The 24,260-nt window shown below is 38.0% G+C and overlaps 1 protein-coding gene across 4 annotated transcripts in view; it reads right to left on the bottom strand.

The window, feature by feature from the left end:
• Window positions 1-24,260, bottom strand: part of pafah1b1a (platelet-activating factor acetylhydrolase 1b, regulatory subunit 1a) — a 41,756-nt gene that overhangs the window by 12,699 nt on the left and 4,797 nt on the right. For all 4 annotated transcript variants that reach the window (XM_053508009.1, XM_053508012.1, XM_053508011.1 and 1 more), the window contains exons 2-6: window positions 23,905-24,139; window positions 10,727-10,811; window positions 3,885-3,959; window positions 3,525-3,731; window positions 1,317-1,485 (exon numbers count right to left, since the gene is read on the bottom strand). In XM_053508009.1, the coding sequence (XP_053363984.1) occupies window positions 1,317-1,485; window positions 3,525-3,731; window positions 3,885-3,959; window positions 10,727-10,811; window positions 23,905-23,936 (568 nt within the window). In that variant the 5' untranslated portion in view covers window positions 23,937-24,139. The remainder of the gene's footprint in view (window positions 1-1,316; window positions 1,486-3,524; window positions 3,732-3,884; window positions 3,960-10,726; window positions 10,812-23,904; window positions 24,140-24,260) is intronic.

Raw genomic sequence — 24,260 nt, 5'->3', positions numbered from 1 at the left:
CTTCAGCCATAACACCACTCACATTTTTACCATGCAAATCGGATTGTTCCAGCAAAACTTAATAATGGCTTTTTAATTGCCACCATGACCAAATGTTAAAACACATTAGGCAATACCATAAAAGGAAAGTGACGGGCAATTTGCCTCGGGTGGCTTTGTCCTCAAAAGAACATAAGGAAAAAAAAAATCGATCACTGCTCTTTGCACAAATGAAAGCTACTGAACATGTACTGAAAATAAGTACCTAAGAAAAAGAGGGTTGAATATTGAGAAAGCTCCACAGAAAATGATCTTTCGTTTCGTTCTAGGAAGGATAATTAAACTGCCACACAAATCTCTATCTCCTACCTGGATAGAAAGAAAATGAGAGCAAAAGAAAGCCTGCCACAGTGTCTATTTCACTAGATATTCATACCTAATTATACATAATCTAGCCAATTGTGTGTTCACCATAGCAGGATATTTGAATATTAATTTGGGTAATTAGATAAATAATTAAATATGTAGTTTGATTAAAAAAAAAATAGAAATAATATATTTTATATATATATAAAATCTAAATTACTATGAAAAGGAGAAAGCAAGCACAGGGAGAGAGGAACCACAGAAATAGAAATAAAGAATTGTCTTGCATGCAGCCAGGAGAGGGAGAAACAGATTGAGTGGAATGGAGCAGTGGGTGGGATTCCTGTTATGTTTCCCCTCAATCAGTACGGTCTGCTGGTCTGACGGCAATGTGCCAGTTTAACTGACAGGGTGTAAATTACAAGGCACCACATTTAAACATAAAAGCTGTTGCACATGTGCTGTTTATTATGCTGTTTATATTCATGTGCTGGATTAGTATCACTAAGGATTTATACATTTTGACAGATTAAAATGCAAAATTTCTGTTGTCTTCCCCTGTCTTAGTAGCCTGCAAGCTTATTCAGATATAGGACAGCAATTTGCAGAGCGATTAAAATCTGAAAGAACGTATTGTTTAAGGTCTAAGTGAGCAAGGACAGCACCCTTAATGTTTATGGAGGAAGAAATTATTTAGGATGGAATTCAAGAAGAAATAGATTTTCAAGCATGAATGAACAATACCTCAACAAGCAGCAATAACAGGAGGTGAAATATTACCCCAAAATAGGGTGGGTCTTATTATACTGAACTCTTCTTTTATAAACTTATAGGAAATGAACATGCTAACAAGTACCATGCAACAACTTCCCCTTAATACCCCATTCCCTTAGGAAACACCAATTTCAGATCAAGCATCAGGTTTACAAAATTCATGTGAAAATGTTCAGATTCAGATGTTGCACACTTACCATGCATGGTCCTAATACACTCAAAGCCTTGAAAGTCCCAGAGTTTAATGGTCATATCTGCTGAGCAGGAAGCCAGCAGCTTTCCAGTCTGGTCAAAGGAGATATCCTGCACAGAGTCTGTGTGGCCTTTTAGGGTACGTTCAAAGTCTCCAGTCTCATAATCCCATACCTGAGGAAAAACAACAGGATTTTATTTCAACTGGTCTACTGGTGGCAGAAACGACAGCCATGTGCCTCTCTTCATTCGGTCTAGTGAAAAAGCAAGCATGCAAACCAACCCAGCTGTAATTACATTTTAATCCCTTGGATTTAAAAGGCTTTTTAAATGATTTAGCCAAGATTATAACAACTCCAGGGAATAAATACTGTAAATTCAGTTAGGCCAAGTATCTATGACATGTACATTACTGCACAGTAAAATTCTTTATTCTAATTGCATATCCCTGCTTTTTGTTAGTAAGCTGGGGTCAAGCCATTATATTGTGACTCGAAGAGGACATGGTTAAGGACGTTGTTCAAAGTCCCAACAGTGGCAACTTAGAGGAGCTGGAGATTAAACCACCAACCTTCCAATCAGTAACTCAGAGCCTTAACATACTGAGCTACCACTGCCCCTTATACCTGAATGCAAAACCAAAAGTTATTTTTGGTTCCATCCAACACCATAATTTCTTTCTTGTCTGGAAGCGAAACACATTTCTGGCCACACATACAGTTTGATTTTCAAGATTTCCTAAGTTTTAAGGTTTCTTGCCTGCCACTTGGCAAACTCGATGTTTCAGTTTCTTCAATGTTGTATGAATTTTCTATAGAATTAAAATCTAGGACTACAGTAGGTAGACAAGCTGTAGTCTACTTTTACCGCCGCACCTCACAGCGACAGCATTCGGGTTTGTGCGTTTGCTGGCTTTTACCGCTGAGTGGCGCTATATAACTATCATTCATTCTCTTCACAGAATTAACATTGTAAAACAAATTTATAATCACAGTACTAACATTACAGTACAAATTAATAATTTAAATAAAATATTTTTAGGATTGAATTTAAGCAATGTAAACGGTAACACATTGATCCTTTACATTTTATGTGTAATTAAAAAAAAGTAAAGTGTGTAGGGCCTTGTGTCATCTTATATTTTGTGTTCTTTTTAGTAGATTTATTAACTGAAATAAATGAAACTAAATGACCATACAATTAAAACATTGTCAGATTAATGTGCAAATACTATATAGTAAAATTATATAAGCTACACAACCTTTATAAGACACTACTTTTATTTAAGTGTGCTCACAATGATGAAAAAACATTATGAATATGTTAAATAAAGAAAGTAAACAGGGGGCGCTATTCTATATTGTTTTCGGTGAACTTGAGCGCGTCAGAAAAAGAACCGAAACTCCGTGTATACTCGCCTCACAGACGTGAAAATTATATACTTATAGAAAGCGAAATGTCTGCTTTACTAAAATAAAGGAAATATAAATAATTCAAATGAAAAGTCAATTATAGGCACGTTCACTGGTGCGGAGACAACGAGATGACACGATCGCCTTCATCACAGCCGAAACCAAAAAAAAATACTAATTTATTAATGAATTATTAAATTCATTTAAATGGACTTTGTAAAAGGTACACAGTCTACTTGTGCGAATGTGTGAGACCATAGCTGCACTGGGGGAAAATAGTTTTTTTAAAGAACGAAGTAGAAGCAGAAAGAAGTCGTTTTTATGAACTAGTCATAAAAGCATCTCCTTCTACTTTTTAAACACAGTAAAAATAATAATAACCAGCTACAATTATGTGTAATTATGTAACAGCGAGTTTGGAGCCAGTGCTGGAGCTGTAAGCAAAACTACAGAGTTCTGCTGTTGATGCCAAGTTGGTGAAAGTGGGGCACATACTTTAACCATAGAGCTTGTATTTTAAATAACAGGCATTCATGATGCTTGAGTTTCACAGGAAGAGTCTAAGGACAAAATTCCCAATTACATTAATAACTATCACTGATAGCAAGACACAGAGAAGTTCAATGGAGCCTAAATAAGACCAGTGGAAACTGACCGGTTTGAGACCAAAAACACAATGAATAGATTTAAAAGTAACATAATAAATCACCCAAGAATAACATATAATTTATTCATTTATAATTGTATAATTCATCTTACTTTGCATGCCTCGTGAGAGAAGAACAAATCAAGAAAACCCACCTTTATTGTAGCATCCTCTGAGGCTGACACCATAACACTGAAGACTGGGTGGAAGATGACCTTGGTGACAGGACTTCTGTGGCCACTGAGGGCATACTTCTCAGGGGGGCGAGGGATCCATTCCTTGGGGTCTCGCTTCTGTCCTATAGGTCCTCCTAAAGTAATCTCCTCTTTTGCTTCATTCAGCTTTGATTCTAACTCCATCACCTTAAGGGTATCCATAAAATAAGAAGAATAAGAGAATGTGAGCTAGTAAGGGTCATAAAATAACACTGCTATTTTAATGGGTGTTGGTTGAATAATCATCTACAAGTTATACAACAAAATATTTTCTTTGTTTTATACAAGCTGTGTACACACCTTCTTTTGTAATCTGATGACTGAAGTCCATTTCTTTTCCAAAAGACCAGCATACTTTTTATCCAATTCTTCATTCTAATGACAAAAACAAGCAGGAAACATTAGATCCAAACAGAGTAATGCATTTTGCAAATAATTATTGCAATCATATAAGAGAAAGAGCCTCTGGATATACTCTAACCGTAAATATACACCCATCACCAAGTAGGCAACTGTCAATTCCTCTTAATCCCTTCACATGTGTTAATCTCATATGGACCACGACAGCTCACTGAGATTACAGTGTAATGTGTACTTGGAAAATGTATACCTGATCCCTACTATCAAATCTGACTTGATTTCATCAAGCTAAGAGTGTAATACTATTAACATTGTTTACTAGTGGTGCAACGAATCACAAAAATCACGGTTCGGATCATATCACGGATTGAGAGTCAAGGATCAGATAATTTTTCGCATCAGCAAAAAAAGGAGGCAACTTTTTATTTTAACACAAATAACCAATGTAGTGAGCTATCACAGTTACAAAGCTTTCCATAGACCTTAATGTCCAACTATCCGTGGTAATCACAGACCTGTTCGTAAATTTCATGCTGAAGTGGGCATTTCGTAGCAGGGACGAGCACGTTCCACATGTTTATAAATCCTTTCTTTTCCACAGCAGAGTATGGCCTTATGTTTGCTGCGATAAACTCCCAATAGATTTGGGAATTTCTCACTCTGGTTCTGTTGCAAAGGGCTGCTTAAATACACCGGTGAGCTTGCTATGGTTGTTGCGGTTTGCATCGTAACCGCACACCAGGGTGATGTCACTTCAGACGCGTGGCCATGCTCGATGTTTTGCCGCTTTTATACGGCTTTCTCGTACCACAGTGCTTACACACTAACCATTTTGTCCCTTCTTCCGTCATTATATTTTACCAAAATGCTACTATTCATGTGATCTTTTTTTTTATGACATTCTTTTGTTCCTTCTAATTCATTACTTAAAAACCAATATCGGCAGAATCACTTTGCAATCTTTAAAAACGTAAGATTAATCTGCAATAAAAAAAAATAAAAAAAATAAAAAGTGTGATTAATCCAAGGGGTCACATGCATGCCGAACTGTGGGCTGTGATCCGCACGGATCACGGATCAACAGCGCTCCGTTGCACCCCCATTGTTTACATTCTTCAATCTAGAAGATATTTTTTTTATATTAAACTCTTAATCTGCCACTTACTGTTAACACAGAATAAACTGGCAAATACTGCCTGCACTAAAAAAAGAAACTTGATTTACTGTATATTTTCTTCAATTGGATAATTGAATTATGGTTTAATTTAATTATTGGTAGAGGAAGGTGTGTATATAACTGCATATACACATATAGAATGTAGTGTCTTGTATTAAACAATAATTATAATAGTTTAATATCACATACATTAGAACCTTGGATTACTAGCATAAGTTGTTCCGAAATCAAATTTCCCCATAAGAAATGATTAAAAACTCAAATTATTCGTTATTTACGCTGTGTGTGTGGAAAGAAGAAATGACAGCCACCCATCTCCCTCCTCTTTCTTACACAGTAACCCTTCCTCCTCTCTTATTTGAGAGGGGTGAGTACGACTGTATGGGATGACTTTCATACACACACTAACGGAAACAATGCCTTATGGGAAAATTTAAAAGAAACATCTATAATGACACTCAAATGCGCAAACACTAATGGGATCACTGCTGTAGAGTAAAAATATAACAAATTAACCTGCACTTTACCTTTAAAAAGAATCGTGACAGAGCCTTGTTTCCATTAGTCTGTGTGTGTGTGTGTGTGTGTGTGTGTGTGTGATGCGCACTAAGACCGAGCAGGGAAGACGACTATCCACAATTCTGCACCGCGTGCGAGAGAGGAAAAACCACTGGAACGGATGTGATCACGTGACGCTCGGCATCAAAACAAGAGGCGCATGCATGATACTCGTAAACCAAACCTTGCTGGTTTTTAAAGTCGAAATTAATAAAAAGATTTCGCTTGTCTTGCGGAACGTTCTTAAACCGGGTTACTTGCAATCCGAGGTTTCCTTGGTAGGCATTTTATTTTAACACATGTATTATTACATATAATATATGTAGTATATGTTTCTTGTATTGAATCAATAATCTTATATAAAATAACATTTTATATGTAAAATTATATCAATAACATTTATTTTATGGTATTTGAACAGAATATATTTTTGTTTATATAGCCTAAACACAGTCAATGGTCATGGCCTGATCACACAGCACAAAGGACTAACGTAAAGCCAGCATATAAAAGCAATTCATGCTGCATGCTTTTAAACTGCCTGTTTATAATTAAACAGCTAAGATATGGAAAAAGGAAAAGGAGAACAATAAATGAAAAGTCATCTCATATCAGCAACAAATGGCAGCATATTATTTGTCTTTTATGGATTTAGTCTTTTGCATAAATTACTTCAGAATACCTCCTATAGGCTAAGTAAACCAATACCTCTTAGCCCTGTGCAACCAGCAGCTGCAAGCTTATCCGATATGGTGCTTCTCTCTCGACCAATGAAATCAATTATTTATTGTGGTTCTTCTATAAACAAGATAGATAATTGAAACAGCTACCGCTCATACAATATAAACATCACTGGCTAGGGAGTTCCGTTTGCCTTGTAGGGAACCTCTGACTTTTGAGTATTTTCATTAAAACTCTGGAAATCTCTCTGCGTTCAGCACAATTTCCTTCTCAAGATTCATTTCAAGATTCAAATAACTTCATTAATCCCAGAGGGAAATTGCCCATGCTTGGTTACAGGTGCTCACACTTGTTAACTAAGAAAAGATAATAAAGGTAAAAGAAAAGAAAAAAATTAAATAAATAAAAAAGTTCCTAAAACAGTAAGTACCATCAGAATATGAATTAAGGCCACTTGTAAGTATTGCACGGTAATCTAGTATATGTATGTAATATTGTATTATTATATGTAATCTTGTAGTACATATTTTATTGTTAAGTAGTATTGCAGTCATCATATTATTAATATGGTAAGTGTTAATGTCCTGTTGTGTTACAGTTAGTGAAAAATTCACATACATGTGTGTATGAGTTACAGAGACGAGTTGTAAACTTTTATGGCCGTTGGGAGAAAGGATCTCCTGTGGCGCTCTGTGGAACACTTGATAGTAATCAGTCTCTGGCTGAAACTGCTCCTCTGTTCAGCGAAGACACTGTATAGCAGGTAAGAAGGATTGTTTAAAATGGATTGTACTTTGAATAAAATTCTCCTCTTCGCTTCTACATCCAGAGTCAAGCTTCATGCCTAGCACAGATTCACCCTTTTTAACTGACTTGTCCAGTTTGTTCTCATCACACACCTTAAATGCTACCACCCCAACAGACCACAGCGTAAAAAAATTACACTCGCCACAACGGTTTCATAGAACATCCGCAGAATGGTGTTACAGACGTTAAAAGACCTGAGCCTTCGAAGAAAGTACAACCGACTCTGTCCTTTTTTGTAGAGTGCCGTTGTGTTAAGTGACCAGTCAAGTTTGTTGTCCAGATGGACTCCCAGATATTTGTATTCAGAGTCCATGTCCACTATCTCCTCCTTTACAGATATAGGAGTCACAGGGGTCTTGCTTCTCCTAAAGTCTACAACCATCTCCTTTGTTTTCCTGATGTTCAGTTGTAGGTGATTACGCTTACACCAGGAAACGAAGTCATCCACTACAGACTGGTACTCCAAGGTGTCACCCTCTTTTATACACCCAACAACCACAGAGTCGTCAGAGAACTTCTGCAGGTGGCATGACTCTGAGTTATATCTAAAGTCAGATGTATGTAGGGTGAAAAGAAACAGACAGTACAGTCCCCTGGGGGGCTCGAGTGCTACAGATCAAAGTCTCGGACACACAGTTCTGTAGTCGGACATACTGGGGACGGCAGGTCAGATAGTCCATGATTCACGAAACCAAGCGGGTGTCAATGTTCATGTTCATTAGTTTCTCCCCCAGTACTGCCGGTTGGATGGTGTTGAAGGCACTGGAGCAGTCAAAAAACATCATCCTTACGGTGGTCCTAGGATTGTCAAGGTGAGAGTAGGTACGATGTAGCAGGGGTATTATGGCATCATCAACTCCCATGAACGGCTGATAAGCAAACTGAAGAGGGTCCAGAGAGGACTTCACCAGAGGTCCGTTCTTCGTACGTCGCTTGACACATCCGAGATGAATTGACACATCTAAGATGAGATCATCGTGCTAATTACGATCCGGCTAAGTTGGTTCTTTGAGCTCACCTGTGGTTGATGATTAGTATAGCTGGACTGAGTTGTCTAGGATTATTGCGCGCTCGTGCGTTGGTTTAAAAGGCGATATGCATCGACAGTAGAAACACTGATCACAAGCCCTCCGATTGGTTGACGAAATGGAAAAAGAGCGGCTCAATTTTTTTTATATGCGCTGAAATGCCCCCTGCCATGGATTGCCCCCCCTACATAATCGCTATCAAATATTATATTAGAACATAAATTCATAGGTTAATGGTTTACAAATTACAAATTACATGAGACAATAAAATAAAATAAGCAATATGAAAATAAATATGTTGTACATGAAAAAATAGAAATATTATGTATACTTTTATATTGTTTATTTTATAATAAAATTAGTTTCGTCCAATTTATCATTATAAAATATTAATTTTTAATATATATAAATATTTATTAGCATATTTTTATGACAAACCCCTGAAAAATAAATGTTACAAAATAAACATTATACAAAAGTTTGTAATAATGGTCTCGGCTGTCTCATGCCTAGGGTTTATTATAAAAGTAATATCATATTTGATAATACTAAACCTATGAATTTATGTTCATATATAATATTTGATAGCGATTATGTGTGTGTGTGTGTGTGTGGGTGTGTGAGAGTGGGGGGGAGTCCATGGCAGGGGGCATATACTTTTCTTTTTCCACGTGAGTCAGTCATGCTCTTTAACCAATCAGATGTGACCTCGCCATTTCAACCAATCATAACCTGGCAGGAGCGCAGGCTAAATCCTGTTTACATGAAATAAACCTGCTCCCGAGCAGGTTCAAGCTTACGGATATGTTGCTATGACAACAAATGCTAGAAGCGCATCGAAGAACGAAACAATCCAAGATCAGGACAAATCCACAACAATCAAATCCAGCTAACTGAGTTAGCGACGTACGAAGAACGGACCCCAGGGGACGAAGTGTATCCAGGATCAGTCTCTCAAACACCTTCATAATGTGCGATGTCAAAGCAACAGGCCTGAAGTCGTTCTGGGCACAAGGACGTGGTGTTTTGGGTACCGGCACAATGCATGATGTTTTCCACAGTGCAGGGACTTTCTGCAGGGACAGGCTCAGACTAAAGAGGTACTGGAGGACACCACATAGTTGGGGAGCACAAGATTTCAGGACTCTTGGATTTATATTATCTGGACCTATAGCTTTTGTAGGGCTGACTTTTTGAGGCCATGTTTTACCTGATCCACTGAGATATTGATTGCTGGGAGTGCAGGAGTAGTAACTGATCTCTGTGTAGGGGAGGACATAGGAGCAGGAAAGTGTGAATTGGGGCTGAAGTGAGAGACTTAAGGACATCAAATCTATTAAAGAAAGTGTTGAGGTCATTTGCACGTTCCACATTTCCCTCAATAGCCTGGCCGCTTGTCTTATAGTCAGTGATGCTCCTCATGCCCCTCCACACCTTTTGTTGTTCTGTTTCAGCCTTTGTTCCAGTTTTCTCCTGTATGACTCTTTCACCTCCTAGATTTTCCCAGTTAGCATTTTTTGAGCCTTCTTCACTGCTTTCTTATCACCAGACCTAAAAGCAATTTGTTTTGCATTTATACACGCTTTAAATGTCCTTGGTGACCCAGGGTTTGTTGTTGGGGAAACAACGAATATCTCTCATCGGTACACATGTGTCAACACAGAAGTTGATGTACTCCGTGATGCAGTCCGTCATTCCATCAATGTCCTCGCCATATGATGTACTGAGAACCTCCCAGTCCGTAGCCTCGAAACAATCCTGTAATGTAGCAGTGGCTCCTTCTGACCACCTTCTTACACGCCTCACTATGGCAGGCTGTCTCTGAACAAGGGGTTTGTATGTTGGCATGAGGTGGACCAGGTTGTGATCCGACCTCCCCGGGGTCACATCAGACTGCACTCCCGGAAGATGTTTTCAGTCCTTAACAAAGCTGTCAACTCGTCCATCTTATTGTCCAGAGATCTCACATTGCCCATGATGAGAGACAGGACATACGACTTTACTTTCTTATCCTTTCCTTATGCACTTCGCATTTCTCTTCCTCTTTTGCTCCTCTGCGCCCCTTCCTTCCACCTCTGCATCCTCTTGTCGTCCTCCTCCGTATCTCATCCGGAATGTTTAGAGTTCTATACAGAATCAGGTCTCTGATGCCGGCCGTCTTCAGTGCAATCAGCTGTTCCCTGGTGTAAACAAAGGAGCTGGCTCCTTGCTGTTGCGCGCTGATCACCCGGAGCGCCGAAAACTAATTATTTTTAATTAACAATTAATATTGCGTAACTCAGAACAAGAACACTTTCAAAACGCATGGTTTGAAAGGGCGACCTTACTTGATGGAAGCAAATAATAGCAGGAAAGTATAATAAAAAGTAAAAACACACGAAAATTCCAAGCTGCTGCACGCTCACGCATGCGCAGTATTTAAAACAAATAAAATTCTGGCTTAATTAACCAAGATTTATGTGAAATTAAGCAACATTGTTCAGTCCTTGGTTTGTATATGGAGAAATTGAAAAGGTATTCCCCCCACTCACCATGTCTAATTCCGCGTCCTTCTTGAAAACTGAATACGCTTCTTCATAGCCATTGGAACGAAGGTAATCAGCTATTGCTCTATTTCTGGGGGTTTGGAAGAGAAGAGTAATTAGTTTGTAGTGACGGGCAGGCTGATGATTCTATTAAAATGAACAGAAAACAAAGTCTGAGGGGAACATTCACAGCTATCATTTCTATATTTCTGGTGTCAAAGAAAAACTGCATGACTGCACCTATTTGACATGATACAACATATACTGTAAGTGAATTACAAAATTTTAAACATAAAACAAAGTTAAAATGATCAGAATTAACCATCTAGAGACAAGAAATTTAAATAACAGGAGGCTAAACACCTGCATAAAAGGTCTCCAAGAATATTATAAGAAATCTGACTTTAATGGTGAACAGGCTGCTTAAATGCAACAGTTTCCCACCAACTGATCAAACCCAAAAATAGGAAAATTGCTTTAAACTCAGCATTTAACCCAAAAGACAGAGCAGCACTTTACTGATCCCCAAAGAAATTCCAGATAAGCACCAATGGCACACTTTGGCCATTTTATTTCAACCCATTGACAAATGTAATCACAATAATAAGATCAGTCATTTTGCAATATTCATTAAACAATCCTATACCCCCCATCCTAAAATGAAACGGAAATCTTACAACTAAGTACAATTGTTATTCTAGTTGTTTGCCATTTACCATTTTCTCCTTCTTACAATTTTTCAGCCGTTTATACTGTTACCATGCAAGCATGTTACCATTTTCTAAGCATTTCACTGCATATTGTACTGTGTATGTGATAAATAAAATTTAAATTTGAAGCACTTATATGTACCCTTCTACCAGTCACATTATTACAGCAAGTCATAAAGACATGTTTTTATCAAATGTGTGTTGGATCTAGACATGCAGGACTTTCGTGCTGGATATCAAATTTGGAGCTGCAACATTAAAAATGTGATAACATTTGGAATGTGCAAGAGTTTCCTCTAATCTAATCAAATATATGCTTTTTCTTGTACTTAATTTTTTTCATAGTCCAATAATATACATAAATATAATACATTTGGTAAAGGGGGTGGGGTCTCTCAAATATCCTCTTTAGGCAAGTTAGTGAAATGTAAATGCTAAGACTGGTTTCAGAGATAACAGACACAAAACATGCGAGGCACATAGATGCTGCAGAAGCCCTGATGCTTCCTGGTATTGTGTTATCAGACGAGATGAGCATAAAAGGAAGCACTAACCCAGCCTAACACAGAACAACAGCCTCAGTACACCATTTTTACGGATCTAGATAGATTTATTTTCACCCCAAAATTTGCATTAGGTTCTAAGAATGCTTTTGCATTCTTTTGCAAATGTAGCTGGGTAATTATGTCATTTTCGGGCATCGATGAGCCAATGTCAATATGTGAAATATTAAAATCACGTTTAAATTTGCGCTTGTTTTTTAATTTCACTTTGCGATTGCGCAAACTGTGTATATAGAGAGCGGCAGTACTGATTGGTTAGTGACAAATAAATTGCGCACCAGTTCTTCTGACATCTTATCACTCTTTAGCTTACTATTCAAACGTGACAAGTGAAATCTTTTGCAGCTTAAACATGTGATGGAGGTTGATCACCAAAAACTAAAGAGGAAGGCTACCAGGGATTTTTTTATTTTGCAAGCCCTAATGAAGTAAAGTCAAGGCCAACCTGAAGTTATCACTCATGTGACACAACTCTAAAGAAACACAACTAATCCCCCTGAAGGGCATCATACACCAATGAGTATTTACTTCATGACAAAGTACAAATTTTAGACCATGATCCCTGGCCACATGTTTTTCATGTCACAGAATCAACTACACATCTAAGGAGAAAACACAGCTGGCTAAAATAATATTGTTGGTTTCATTATGTCTTTTCATTCTTTATTCTGCATAGTAGATGCTCAGGTCGTCTGGTAACCTGCGGACCCCGCGGGTCGGGTTAGGGCGGGTAAAGAAATTGTCACTTTATTTGCGGGGCGGGTCATTAAAAACTAAATTAAATAAAAAATCCATGTATGTTGCGTGCAATTCCCTATAGCCTATATTACATATTTGGGAATATATATTTTCATATTTTATTAAGTTCTTTGATAAGATTACGTCACGTGACAAGTCACGAAAGTGCCAAGGAGCTACCGCTGCCAGTCACAACAAAAAACAAAGAAATCAAAGTGAAGATGTAAGACGAGGCGCGGGAGACATTGAGGTCGGGAATTTACATCATTAAAAGAAAAAAAGGTCAGGTTGCTAAATCTAATGTTTTAGCATTCTTTTTTTGCACAGCAAACGTAAAAACGCTAAATGAACATTTCTGAAAAAAATGTCAGTGGTTATTTAGCGTAGGCTGTAAACTGTAGGTCTGCCCTATACAAATCTAAATAAAAAAAATGTTTAGCTCAGATTACAGTGGCAGAGAAGTATGTTAAAGTGGTGCAGGACATGTATGAGAGCTGTAAGACAGTGGTGAGATGTGCTGTAGGTGTGACAGAAGAGTTTAAGGTGGAGGGTCTGCATCAAGGATCGGCTCTAAGCCCCTTTTTGTTTGCTCTGGTGATGGACAAGATGACAGATGAGGTTAAACAGGAGTCCCCATGGACTATGATGTTTGCAGATGACATTGTGCTTTGTAGCGAGAGCAGGGAACAGGTGGAAGAAAATTTGGAGAGGTGGAGGTATGCTCTGGAAAGCAGGGGAATGAAGGTTAGCCGCAGTAAGACGGAATACATGTGTGTGAATGAGAGGAACCCAAGAGGAACGGTGAGGATACAGGGAGCGGAGGTAAAGAAGGTGCAGGATTTTAAGTACTTAGGGTCAACGGTCCAGAGCAACGGTGAGTGTGGAAAGGAGATGAAGAGGCGGGTAAAGACAGGTTGGAATGGGTGGAGAAAAGTTTCAGGAGTGTTGTGCGATAAAAGAGCATCAGCGAGAATGAAAAGAAAGGTGTACAGGACAGTGGTGAGACCAGCGATGCTCTACGGCTTAGAGACAATGGCACTGAAGAAAAGACAGAAGGCAGAGTTGGAGGTGGCAGAGCTGAAGATGTTGAGGTTCTTTAAACTACGAAAGGCAAAGAAGAAGTTAAGCTCAGATTACAAACGCTGCTTTGTAAATGTTTAAAATGTGTATCATTATCTTATTCATATTACCTGATTTATCGTTCATATTCATATGTTGTTGCCAGTTTACAGGGCGATATTTTCAAGCACTTTCAAGCTGAAATAAAGGCTGTTTTCATTTGAATTACAACGCCTAGTATGTCTATTTAATGGTCGCGGGTGCGGGGCGGGGCGTGGCGTTAAAATAAATACAGTGGTGCGGAGCGGGCTGGGGCGGGCCGAATAATTTCATAAAAGCGGGACCGTCGGGTTGGAAAAATACCCGACCCGCGCATCACTATTTACTACCTATTTTCAGTTACAAAAACTGATATTCAATTTTACAACAGAACACTAAAAGAGCCAGTTGCATTTCTACCAAAAATTTTAAAAAATTAAGAAAGAAAGAAAATGCACATACAAAATTGAAATTAAAATACAAAAAAAAGAACATAAAATTAATAAAACCTGCTAATATTTAACAAATTATAAAAGAGATGAGAGAATGCCTAAACATTGTACGAGACAATACAACAGTATCATCATCATCATCCCTATCCCAGGCTGATGGAATACAGCCTGATACACTGACCTATTTAAAGTAATGAGATATATTCAAATTATGATTGCCTTTTAGCAGATGTTTTAGAAGCAGGACAGGGGCTTGGTTTTTTAACTTGGTAGATTCACCCTTTGTGCTGTGAACCTAAAGCTTATCCCCACAACATGTGCTCTTATTGTGTTATGCTACTTTGTGGCTCAACATAAGCAGCAGTTTGAAACGTTGCAGTGCAAGGCTTCAAATGTTTGTAAGAGACTAACAACCCCTTAGTATTTACCCTCCACAATTTATGTGACAAATTAAATGAAAAGGATCAATTCATATTGTCTGTTTCGTGTTTAAAATCAAACAATGTATGGCTCAACAGAATAATAATAATAAAAAAAGGTTTATGTGATGTCTAGTTTGGTTTGAAGGAAAACAAAAGAAAAAGAAGTGATGAAAGTTTTGTTCAGTAAGTGGCGAAAACCACAGGGAAAAAGTGAAAACCACAGTAGGGCTGCAACAACTAATCGATAAAATCAATAATTATCGATTATAATGAAATTCGTTGTCAACGAATGCTGTTATCAATTAGTTGGGCTGCTCACGTCACTGAGGAGTGCGACCACAAGATGCACATATACACACAGATACACAGCCGCTCGCGCAATGGAGGTAACAAACCGTCTGCAGGATAAAGCACGCGCCCCGAGTCCCCCAAGGTATGGGAGCGATTTATATTAAACGCCTCCAAGAAGACGGTAACCTGCATGCTATGCAAGACCGAGCTTTTATGGCATGTCATGCACGAACACTTACAAAGAAAACGTGGTGTTACGGATGGCGATGGGTCAGTAAAAACTGTATCTCTATCGTGTAAAAGTTGTATAGTCTAAGTGTTTTTGTTTAAACCGTTTGCTAACTTCGGGACAGTCGCGCTAGATCTGTTCACGTGCTACTCGCTAGCATCACATTGTTGATGTGATTGTTGTGGTTTTCAGCGAATGCAAATAACAGTACATTTGTGACTATTAGCTTTATGCATTTCTACAGTTTTTTTTTTATAGTCCACTACAAAGTTAACTTGTAACAAATGTAATTTACTGTGGCTTTACTTATGCATACATTTTATTATAGAAAAAAAAAACATTATTTTAGCTGTTTATATCTTAACAACTGAATACGTCAGTGTATTTAAAAAAAATTATATAATATATATATATATATATATATATATACACACACACATATATACATACACAAACTGTATATTATATACTACATTTCATTTAAGGTTTAAAATGTCAAAATTAAAGATCATTAAACTCTATATGTGGCTTTTGCATTTTTTAAGTTTTTTATGCATAAATAATAATCTGATTTGTTTTTATAGTTATAAGCAAAACATCAAATTAAAGAAGCTAGGTTATATCTGAGGGGAGAGAACACAGGAGAAGATCTGCTGTATATGTAAATAAAGAATCACCAACAATTTATTTAGCAGTGATAACCAGAGAACTAATAAAAGAATTACTAGTTTAAACATTTCTACAATTTTTAGCAGTGTTTAGCAATTTTATATGAATATCAAAAAATAGCAATATTTTATTCAAAGACAGACAGTATAGTGTTTTTGCAGAGGAACTGTGGATGAACAGCATGGAAAAATCCATGAAAAAAAAACTCTACCTGGGGAAACTTTGATGCTGCCAATTCTTCATATCTTGATTGTAAAGTTTGGCACGAAGACAACTTATTGACAAGAAGTAACACCTTAAAAGCATGCAAGAAAAGGCAGAGATGACAAGGGGAACATTTGATTTTCAGTGAAAGCACTGATTTGCTCAACAGCTTAGAAGCTGCTTCATAATTCCAAGGAAATCTATGGCAGCAGCTTGTGAAAGTGCAAGTGCACAACCAAAATAACCTCATATAGAGCGCGTCTAGCGCTTATCACTTCCTGTCCTCTCTACATTTACTTCCGCATTTACATCCAAGTCAAACACAAAGCACAAACCATTCATCCATCCAAACTAAAAAGTAAACTGCTCTGCACAAACCAGCTTGTTCTAAGTCTCTGTTGGAATCTCTTTAAAACACTGCCTCAGGAAAGTGAATACTGCTTTGATATTCAGCTGAGGCTGTCACAGACTAGCATGCAGCATCAGAGGACTGCAGTGTGCAGGAACAGGAAAGGAGATTCTAGTGGTAATGCTTCTACTAAACGGTGACAGCAGTGATCTGCCTTTTTCTCAAAACTCTGAGTAAATTATTCTTTATCCCACTCATAACAGAATTGCATGTGGTAGAAGCCATGCATATCTGAGTTAAAAAGCTGCACGCACCCGCAAATTATCTACTAATTTTGTTTAGAAATAATAATTAGGGCGGATGACTTCAGTAGGTGCTTTAGTAACAATGTAGCTTTTTTGTTTGATTTCAATTTTAAGTTAAATGTTAAACACTTGGATTTGAAATTAGTTTGTATTGTTTAAATTCTGCCCGGTAGGTTTAAAATTCTAACAAAAACTGGGAATATTCATAATAATATAATATCGTGATATTTACAGAAACGCAATTTTAATCGAATTAGCATTTTAACATTTATTACATTTAATTAACTACACTTTATTAGATAGAGCTGAGAAATTAAACAATGTTATTGAATTGAAATTCTTAATGCCAAACAAAAATATAATCAAGTCATAGACAATAATTTACAGCATTAACTGTAAGTCCACAGCATAAAGCAATTCCCCCAGGACTTAACAGTCAATTAGCCAACTTAATCATCACAAGTTAAAGAATAGAGGTAGGTAAATTTATTAAAAACCGCATTTAAATTCAAACAAGCTGGTCATTAGCTGATCAAAAGTTTAAGACAATAGCCTTTAAAAGATAAAATCTGAGGCGTCCGAGTGGCGCAGTGGTAAAGCGCTCGCCCTATCATCCGGAGATCCACAGCCGGAGGCACAGAGAGAGCTGATTGGCCGAGCTCTCTCAGGGGGGAGGGATGAAAGGTACTCGCGCTCCCACATTAATCACGGCTCTACAGCCAATCAGTGGCGTCTGTGAGCTCGTGCACGCGGAAGGAGCGGCTAGCGCCGGCAGGATTGCTAAGCTGCACAAAAAAGGGCTCTTGCAACGCACCACTGCTGCCGAGGCTGGATGCAGTAAGACAGTCATTTTAAATTTCTTAAAAAATTCCTGAGATGGGACAATCAAGTGATAAACCCCCCAAAACTCAGAACTCTCAGAATCTCGTTCTTCAAAATTAACAAATCTTTGTTTGAGTCATTTAGTTAATTTCATTCTTTTGATCAAAAATTAATGAAAATATGACATTTTCAATAAACAAAAAACCAACAAGTTCCAGTAATGAAAATATTACAATGCAACTAAGAACATTTTATGATGAACAGAACAAGCAGAGCTCACCTCTCATATCTTCTGGTCCGAATCATTCATTCTTTTGTCACTTGACTCTCATAGATGCTATTGTAGTGCAAGTCTTGAGAAGTTCTTTTGAATCTAGTGCACTGCATAGGGTCTATGGGAATCAAGAGACAAAAGAACGAACGACTCGGACTAGTAGACCCATGAGAAAGACCGCTCAGTTCTGTTTTTAAATCAACTGCCTATCTTTTTTTATTTTTATTTTTTACTTTTGCTCCTTTTCCTTCTTTTGACAGTTCTTACAACCTGGTAAGACCCACCAGCACGAAATGACCCACCAGCACGAAATGCGAATACTTGGAAGGTTTCGCCCAGTCTTAAGATTTTGTCCAGAAAAATCACGTCTGACACCACATGGAAATTGGACGAGGATATCAAGGTGAATAGTTCCTCTGTAAATGCAGAAAATGTAAATGCAAAAGAAGGCAAATGGGGAAACGGAAACAATACAAAGATATAAACTCTGGCGTTATTTTCAGTGGCACTATAAATATAGAACAATTATTGTTTTGTATAGACACCAAAGTGCTGATGGTCCTGAGACTACAAGGACTGAGAGGCTTTGAAAGGCTTTGCTGTGTTTAGTCATGTAAGTAAGGACACAAGCCAGTGGTGGGTACTTACATACACACACATCCGCCTTTACCCATTACCCGCAGCAAGCGACAGCTGAACGGTTTACATCCTCAACTAAAAATAAAACATTGGACTACATATTAAAATTCTGTTAGGTGTGACATATTAAAATTCTGTTAGGTGTGACTAAAGTAATTTCATATATCTGTGGATTTATTTTTCCTTTTTTTTTTTTTAAAGGTAAAGTGCAAGTTAATTTGTTTTATATTTTTACTTTAGATTTTGTATTAATTATTTTTATTTTTTTGGGCTGTAGAATGAATAATTTGAGTTTCCATTATTTCTTATGGGAAAATAAAATTTGGTTTACGAGTGTTTTGAAATACGAGCTTCCGGAAAGAATTATGCTCGTAATCCGAGGTTCCACTGTATCTGGGCTGAAATTTCATCAACCATTTTAGGCTCTTTTTAGGCACCAAAAAAAAAAATTTGTCCATTATTCACAAAACCTTGTCAAAGTTAATAAAGCACTGCAATGGAAAAGGTATAATCAGCTGGGAAATTAATTATTTAGTAGGCCACCAATCGTGCAAGGTCTCCTACTTGGGAGATGGGAGAGGCCTGTAATTTTCATCATAGGTATACCTCAATTATGAGACAAAATAGGAAAAAAAAAATCCAGGAAATCACATTGTTGAATTTTTTAAGAATTTATTTGCAAATTATGGTGGAAAACACAGACTCTCGCAGACCTGTAACAACTTCTTTAAGAGGCTTTTATGTCCTTCACTTGTTACCTGTATTAATGCGATCTGTTATCAGTATAAAAGACACCTGTCCACAACCTCAAACAGTAACACTCCATGATAGCCAAGCTGTCAAAGGACACCAGAAACAAAATTGTAGACCTGCAGCAGACCTGCAACTGTGGGAGCAATTATTAAAAAATGGAAGACATACAAGACCACTGATAATCTCCCTCGATCTGGGGCTCCACGCAAGATCTCACTGCATGGGGTCAAAAAGATCATAAGTACTGTGAGCAAAATCCCAGAACCACACAGGGGGACCTAGTGAATGACCTGCAGAGAGCTGGGACCGAAGTAACAAAGGCTACCATCAGTAACACGCTGTGCGGCCAGGGACTCAAATCCTGCAGTGCCAGACGTGTCCCCCTGCTTAAGCCAGTACATGTCCAGGCTGTCTAAAGTTCGCTAGAGATCCAGATGATCCAGAAGAAAATTTGGAGAACGTCATATGGTCAGATGAAACCAAATTAAACCTTTGTGTTTGGAGAATGAATGAATGCTGAGTTGCATTCAAAGAACACCAAACCTACTGTGAAGCACGGGGGTGAAAACATCATGCTTTGGGGCTGTTTTTCTGCAAAGGGACCAGGACGACTGATCCGTGTAAAGGAAAGAATTAGTGGTGTCATGTATTGTGAAATTTTGAGTGAAAACCTCCTTCCATCAGCAAGGGCATTGGAGATGAAACGTAGCTGGGTCTTTCAGCATGACAATGATCCCAAACGCACTTCCTGGGCAACAAAGAAGTGGCCTCGTAAAAAGCTTTTCAAGGTCCTGGAGTGGCCTAGGAGGTCTCCAGATCTCAAACCCATAAAAAAAATCTTTGGGGGGAGAAAGTCAGCCCCAAAACATCACTGGCGACAGCCCCAAAACATCACTGGCGACAGCCCCAAAACATCACTGGCGACAGCCCCAAAACATCACTGGCGACAGCCCCAAAACATCACTGGCGACAGCCCCAAAACATCACTGGCGACAGCCCCAAAACATCACTGGCGACAGCCCCAAAACATCACTGGCGACAGCCCCAAAACATCACTACTCTAGAGGAGATCTGTATGGAAAAATGGGCCAAAATACCAGCAACAGTGTGTGAAAACCTTCAGTGTGTGAAGACTTACAGAAACGCTTGACCTTCATCATTGCCAACAAAAAATTAAAAATTTTGTTATTGATCAAATACTTATTTTTCCACCATAATTTGCAAATAAATTCTATAAAAATCTTTCTTATTTTGTTTCTCATAGTTAAGGTGACAAAGTTTACCCATGATAAAAATTACAGGCCTCCCATCTTTTTAAGTGGTAGAACTTGCACAATTGGTGGCTGACTAAATACTTACTGTATATTCCCTGCTATATGTGCACATGCACACATATCCCACAAAATTAACAAATGTAAAACAATTTGCTGCTCTATATGCCATGCAAACTTGTCTCTTTCATTTCTAACAAAAATCCCTTGCAGGATGTACAAAAACGTACTCATGAACGAATGGTTTAATTATGAATTTACCTTTAAATTATTAATACAAAATGTTGTGCAACTGTAGCGCATGAGAAAAGCTTAGCTTTAGGGAAAGAGACAGGGGGTAAACAAACTACTTATTTGAAACTGATGCACTTTTTTAAAACCTTGAAAATAAAATGATGCAGTTCTAAAAATACTAGGGATGCACCGAAATTTCGGCCGCCGAAAATTTTCGGCCGAAATAGCATTATCGGTTTCGGCCGAAACGTAAGAAAGCGCCGAAAATAAAAGCCGAAATTGTCGCCTCGCCTCTCCCATTCTCCCGTCTCGTTCGCGCTGTCATTACGCATCAAACACGGAGTATGTCGGCGGTTTGGAAGCACTTCAAAGTTTCAGATGAGGACAGCAAAGTTGCAATATGCAACATTTTTTTAATACAAACAAAAAGAAAATATTTTAAACATGTTTTTTAATGAAGCCATTTTCGGTTTCGGTATCGGTTTTCGGCCAAGTGCATCCAAAAATTTCGGTTTCGTTTTCGGCCCAGAATTTTCATTCCGGTGCATCCCTAAAAAATACATTTAATTAAATAACCAAACCATTTACAGCCACCCAGACAGAGACTTTCAAAAATATTTCTTAAAAGGTCTATAAAGCCGTTTCTAAGGAAGGTGACTGACTGAAAAGCTATTCAAAAGCCCATGTGACCTGCAAGACTATATAATAAGATTAAAAGGACAAAAAACAGAAAAAAGCTTTTAACTTTTTTTCCCCCCCTATTCCGCACACTGCTGTCATAGTATATGGGACAAAAAATTGCGTGTACAGTCGTGGCCAAAAGTTGAGAATTACATAAATATTGGAAAGTGAAATAGTTGCTGCTTAAGTTTTTAAAATAGCAATTTGCATATACTCCAGAATGTTATGAAGAATGATCCGATGAATTTCATAGTCCTTCTTTGCCATGAAAATTAACTTAATCCCCCAAAAACTATATATATACCTTTATACTATATATATTTACATTTAGGCATTTGGCAGACGCTCTTATCCAGAGCGACTTACTTTTTTTCAATCTCATTACACATCTGAGCAGTGGAGGGTTAAGGGCATTGCTCAAGGTCCCAACAGTGGCAACTTGGTGGTTGTGGGGCTTAAACCTGAGAACTTCCGAACCGTAGTCCAATGCCTTAACCACCGAGCTACCCCTGGCCCTATATTTACCTATATATACCTTTTGCCTGCCTTTTTCCAAATTCTATAAGCGAATCAGTCTCGAAACCCACTCATTACACATGCTTACACTGGTCTTAAGACACTGAGTTCCAATTAGTCATGAAGCAAAGGCTTTAGAAGCCACACATGACCACATTAGAAGCTGCACAAGGCCTCTGGCTTACAATTGATCAACACGCACTCAAGACTTTGAAGGCATCTGAGATAGTAAAACATTTCTTTATAGTCCTACAGGTTGAACACTCTGAACTGTTCCCACGATGGCAACCTAAGTGTGTTTAGAAATGATAACTATAGTGGATGACACACACAGACAGACATGCTGCTCAGTAAAAATTAAGCTTTAAAAAAAAAATTATTTACCTATTATCAAAGTTAGTTTGTATTGTTTAAATGCCATCCTTTCATCAATTCAGTTGTGAAACAAGTAGGTTTTAAAATTGTAACAATCACAAAAAAAGACTTATTAAACTGACATATTTATAAAAGTTGTGATGGTTTCAAAATCGCAATATTAATCGAAACAGCACCAAGGTATTGGGAGACCGTATCGGGTGGTGACTGGGGATTCCCATCACCTATCAAATAATGCTGGCCAAAGAATTGCCAGATTAGGCTATTTCATGAATGAGTAGGTGTGTAGGTGCACCTAATAAAGTGCCCAGTGAGGTTGTATGTGAAATGTTTGTGGTAATGTCTACTTACTTGACTTACAGTTACCCTAACAACTGACAAAACATAGCTGCTGTTTAACTTTGCAGAGTAACAGAATGGGCTAACAGGTCACTGCAAGAGACCAAACACACATACAAATATAAACTGAACCGAATTGTCTACAAGACTACACCGTTGTACCTATTTGGCCACAACATATTTCTATCAAGAGTCACAATAATTTCCCTCTAAGACGGCAGAAGAGTCAAACTGCTGCATAAAGCCTCTTCAACACATCCAAAAAATTCTCAATGGAGTTAAGTGTGGACTCTATGGTGGCCAGGTGGTCATGTGTGAAAATGATTTCTTGTGCTCCCTAAAACCACTATTTCACAATTTAACTCGATCAGCCCTGACATTATCATCTTGTAATATGCCTGTGCCATCATGTTGAAAAATCCTGGTTATTCCGTATATTAATGTAGTCAGCTGATCATATTTTTTGGGCACATAACATTGTTGAATCTATACCTGACCAACAACAAGGCTTACAGTAGGTGCTAAGCATGGTGTCTGTGAAAATGCTCTTCTTTTCACCATTAAACATAGCTGCACGTTCTAATGTTGTTTTATAAATATTAGATTTTACAAAGTGTTTAATTTATCTCCAATCGAGCTCATTAAGGAAGTTTTTCTGACCACATTTGTTGTTCGAAAAAGAAATTCACCACTATTCTTTCAGGTTTTAATAATGTGTTTTCACCACTGATAAAACTACTAAATGTCAATAACCAAATTAAATCTTTATTACATGAACATGTAAGAAACAAGTTTTAGCTTGCACTTTGGAAGGGTAATATACATAGCTTAGACTAATCTCTGTCCAGTTGTTTCCTCATACTAGTGCTGATTAAACACTGTCTATGCTCTCATGCTTAATGACATTATGTCTGACTTAATGCAGGTGATGGTCTTATTTTATCCAGTACTTATTTCTCTTGACCACAGATAGTCTTTCTAACTATCTCTAATACATTTAAATTGTAACAGGGTGATTGTAAAATGGTTAATGGAGTAAATCAAGTGGCTAGGCAGACGATCCAACAATTATAACAGTGGAACACACGACTGCAATGTGACTTGGGTTGATTCATCCTCTGTACTGAGTAGACGGGTGTGTTACAATTGGTAGAACTGTTTTTTTTTTTTTTACAAAAACCCACATTCCTGAGGCTGCTCTGCGCAGAAGTAAATATGTGCATAATGGTCCTGTAGGCTTGTGGACTTACAGTTCATCCCGCTGTCTCTGTGACAGCACCATGGTGGCAGTGGGGAGGGAGGGGGTTCAGGTGAAAGGTGCGCAGGAGCTGCTGTCTCCTTGGCAGGAGATCACCAATCCAACACAGACTGTGGCTTACAGGGATGTACACTGATCACACCGTGCTTTTCGTCTGACAGGCTGGCTCCGGTAAACACTGCACAAAGACAGTCTGCGAACATCCACCAGTCAGACTGTCACTGCATCTGCAGAAGGAAGGTGAGACACAAAGTGGTGAGAACGTCAGACCAAGCCAAGAACACTTTAGGGAAGTCAAGCATGCAATGAAAGGAAAAAGGGAAGAAAAAAAAAATCATATTTCAAACT

This window comes from Clarias gariepinus, chromosome 11 (assembly GCF_024256425.1).
Source record: "Clarias gariepinus isolate MV-2021 ecotype Netherlands chromosome 11, CGAR_prim_01v2, whole genome shotgun sequence".
Taxonomy (NCBI): Eukaryota; Metazoa; Chordata; class Actinopteri; order Siluriformes; family Clariidae; genus Clarias; species Clarias gariepinus.
This window is presented reverse-complemented; position numbering and strand designations above follow the sequence as displayed.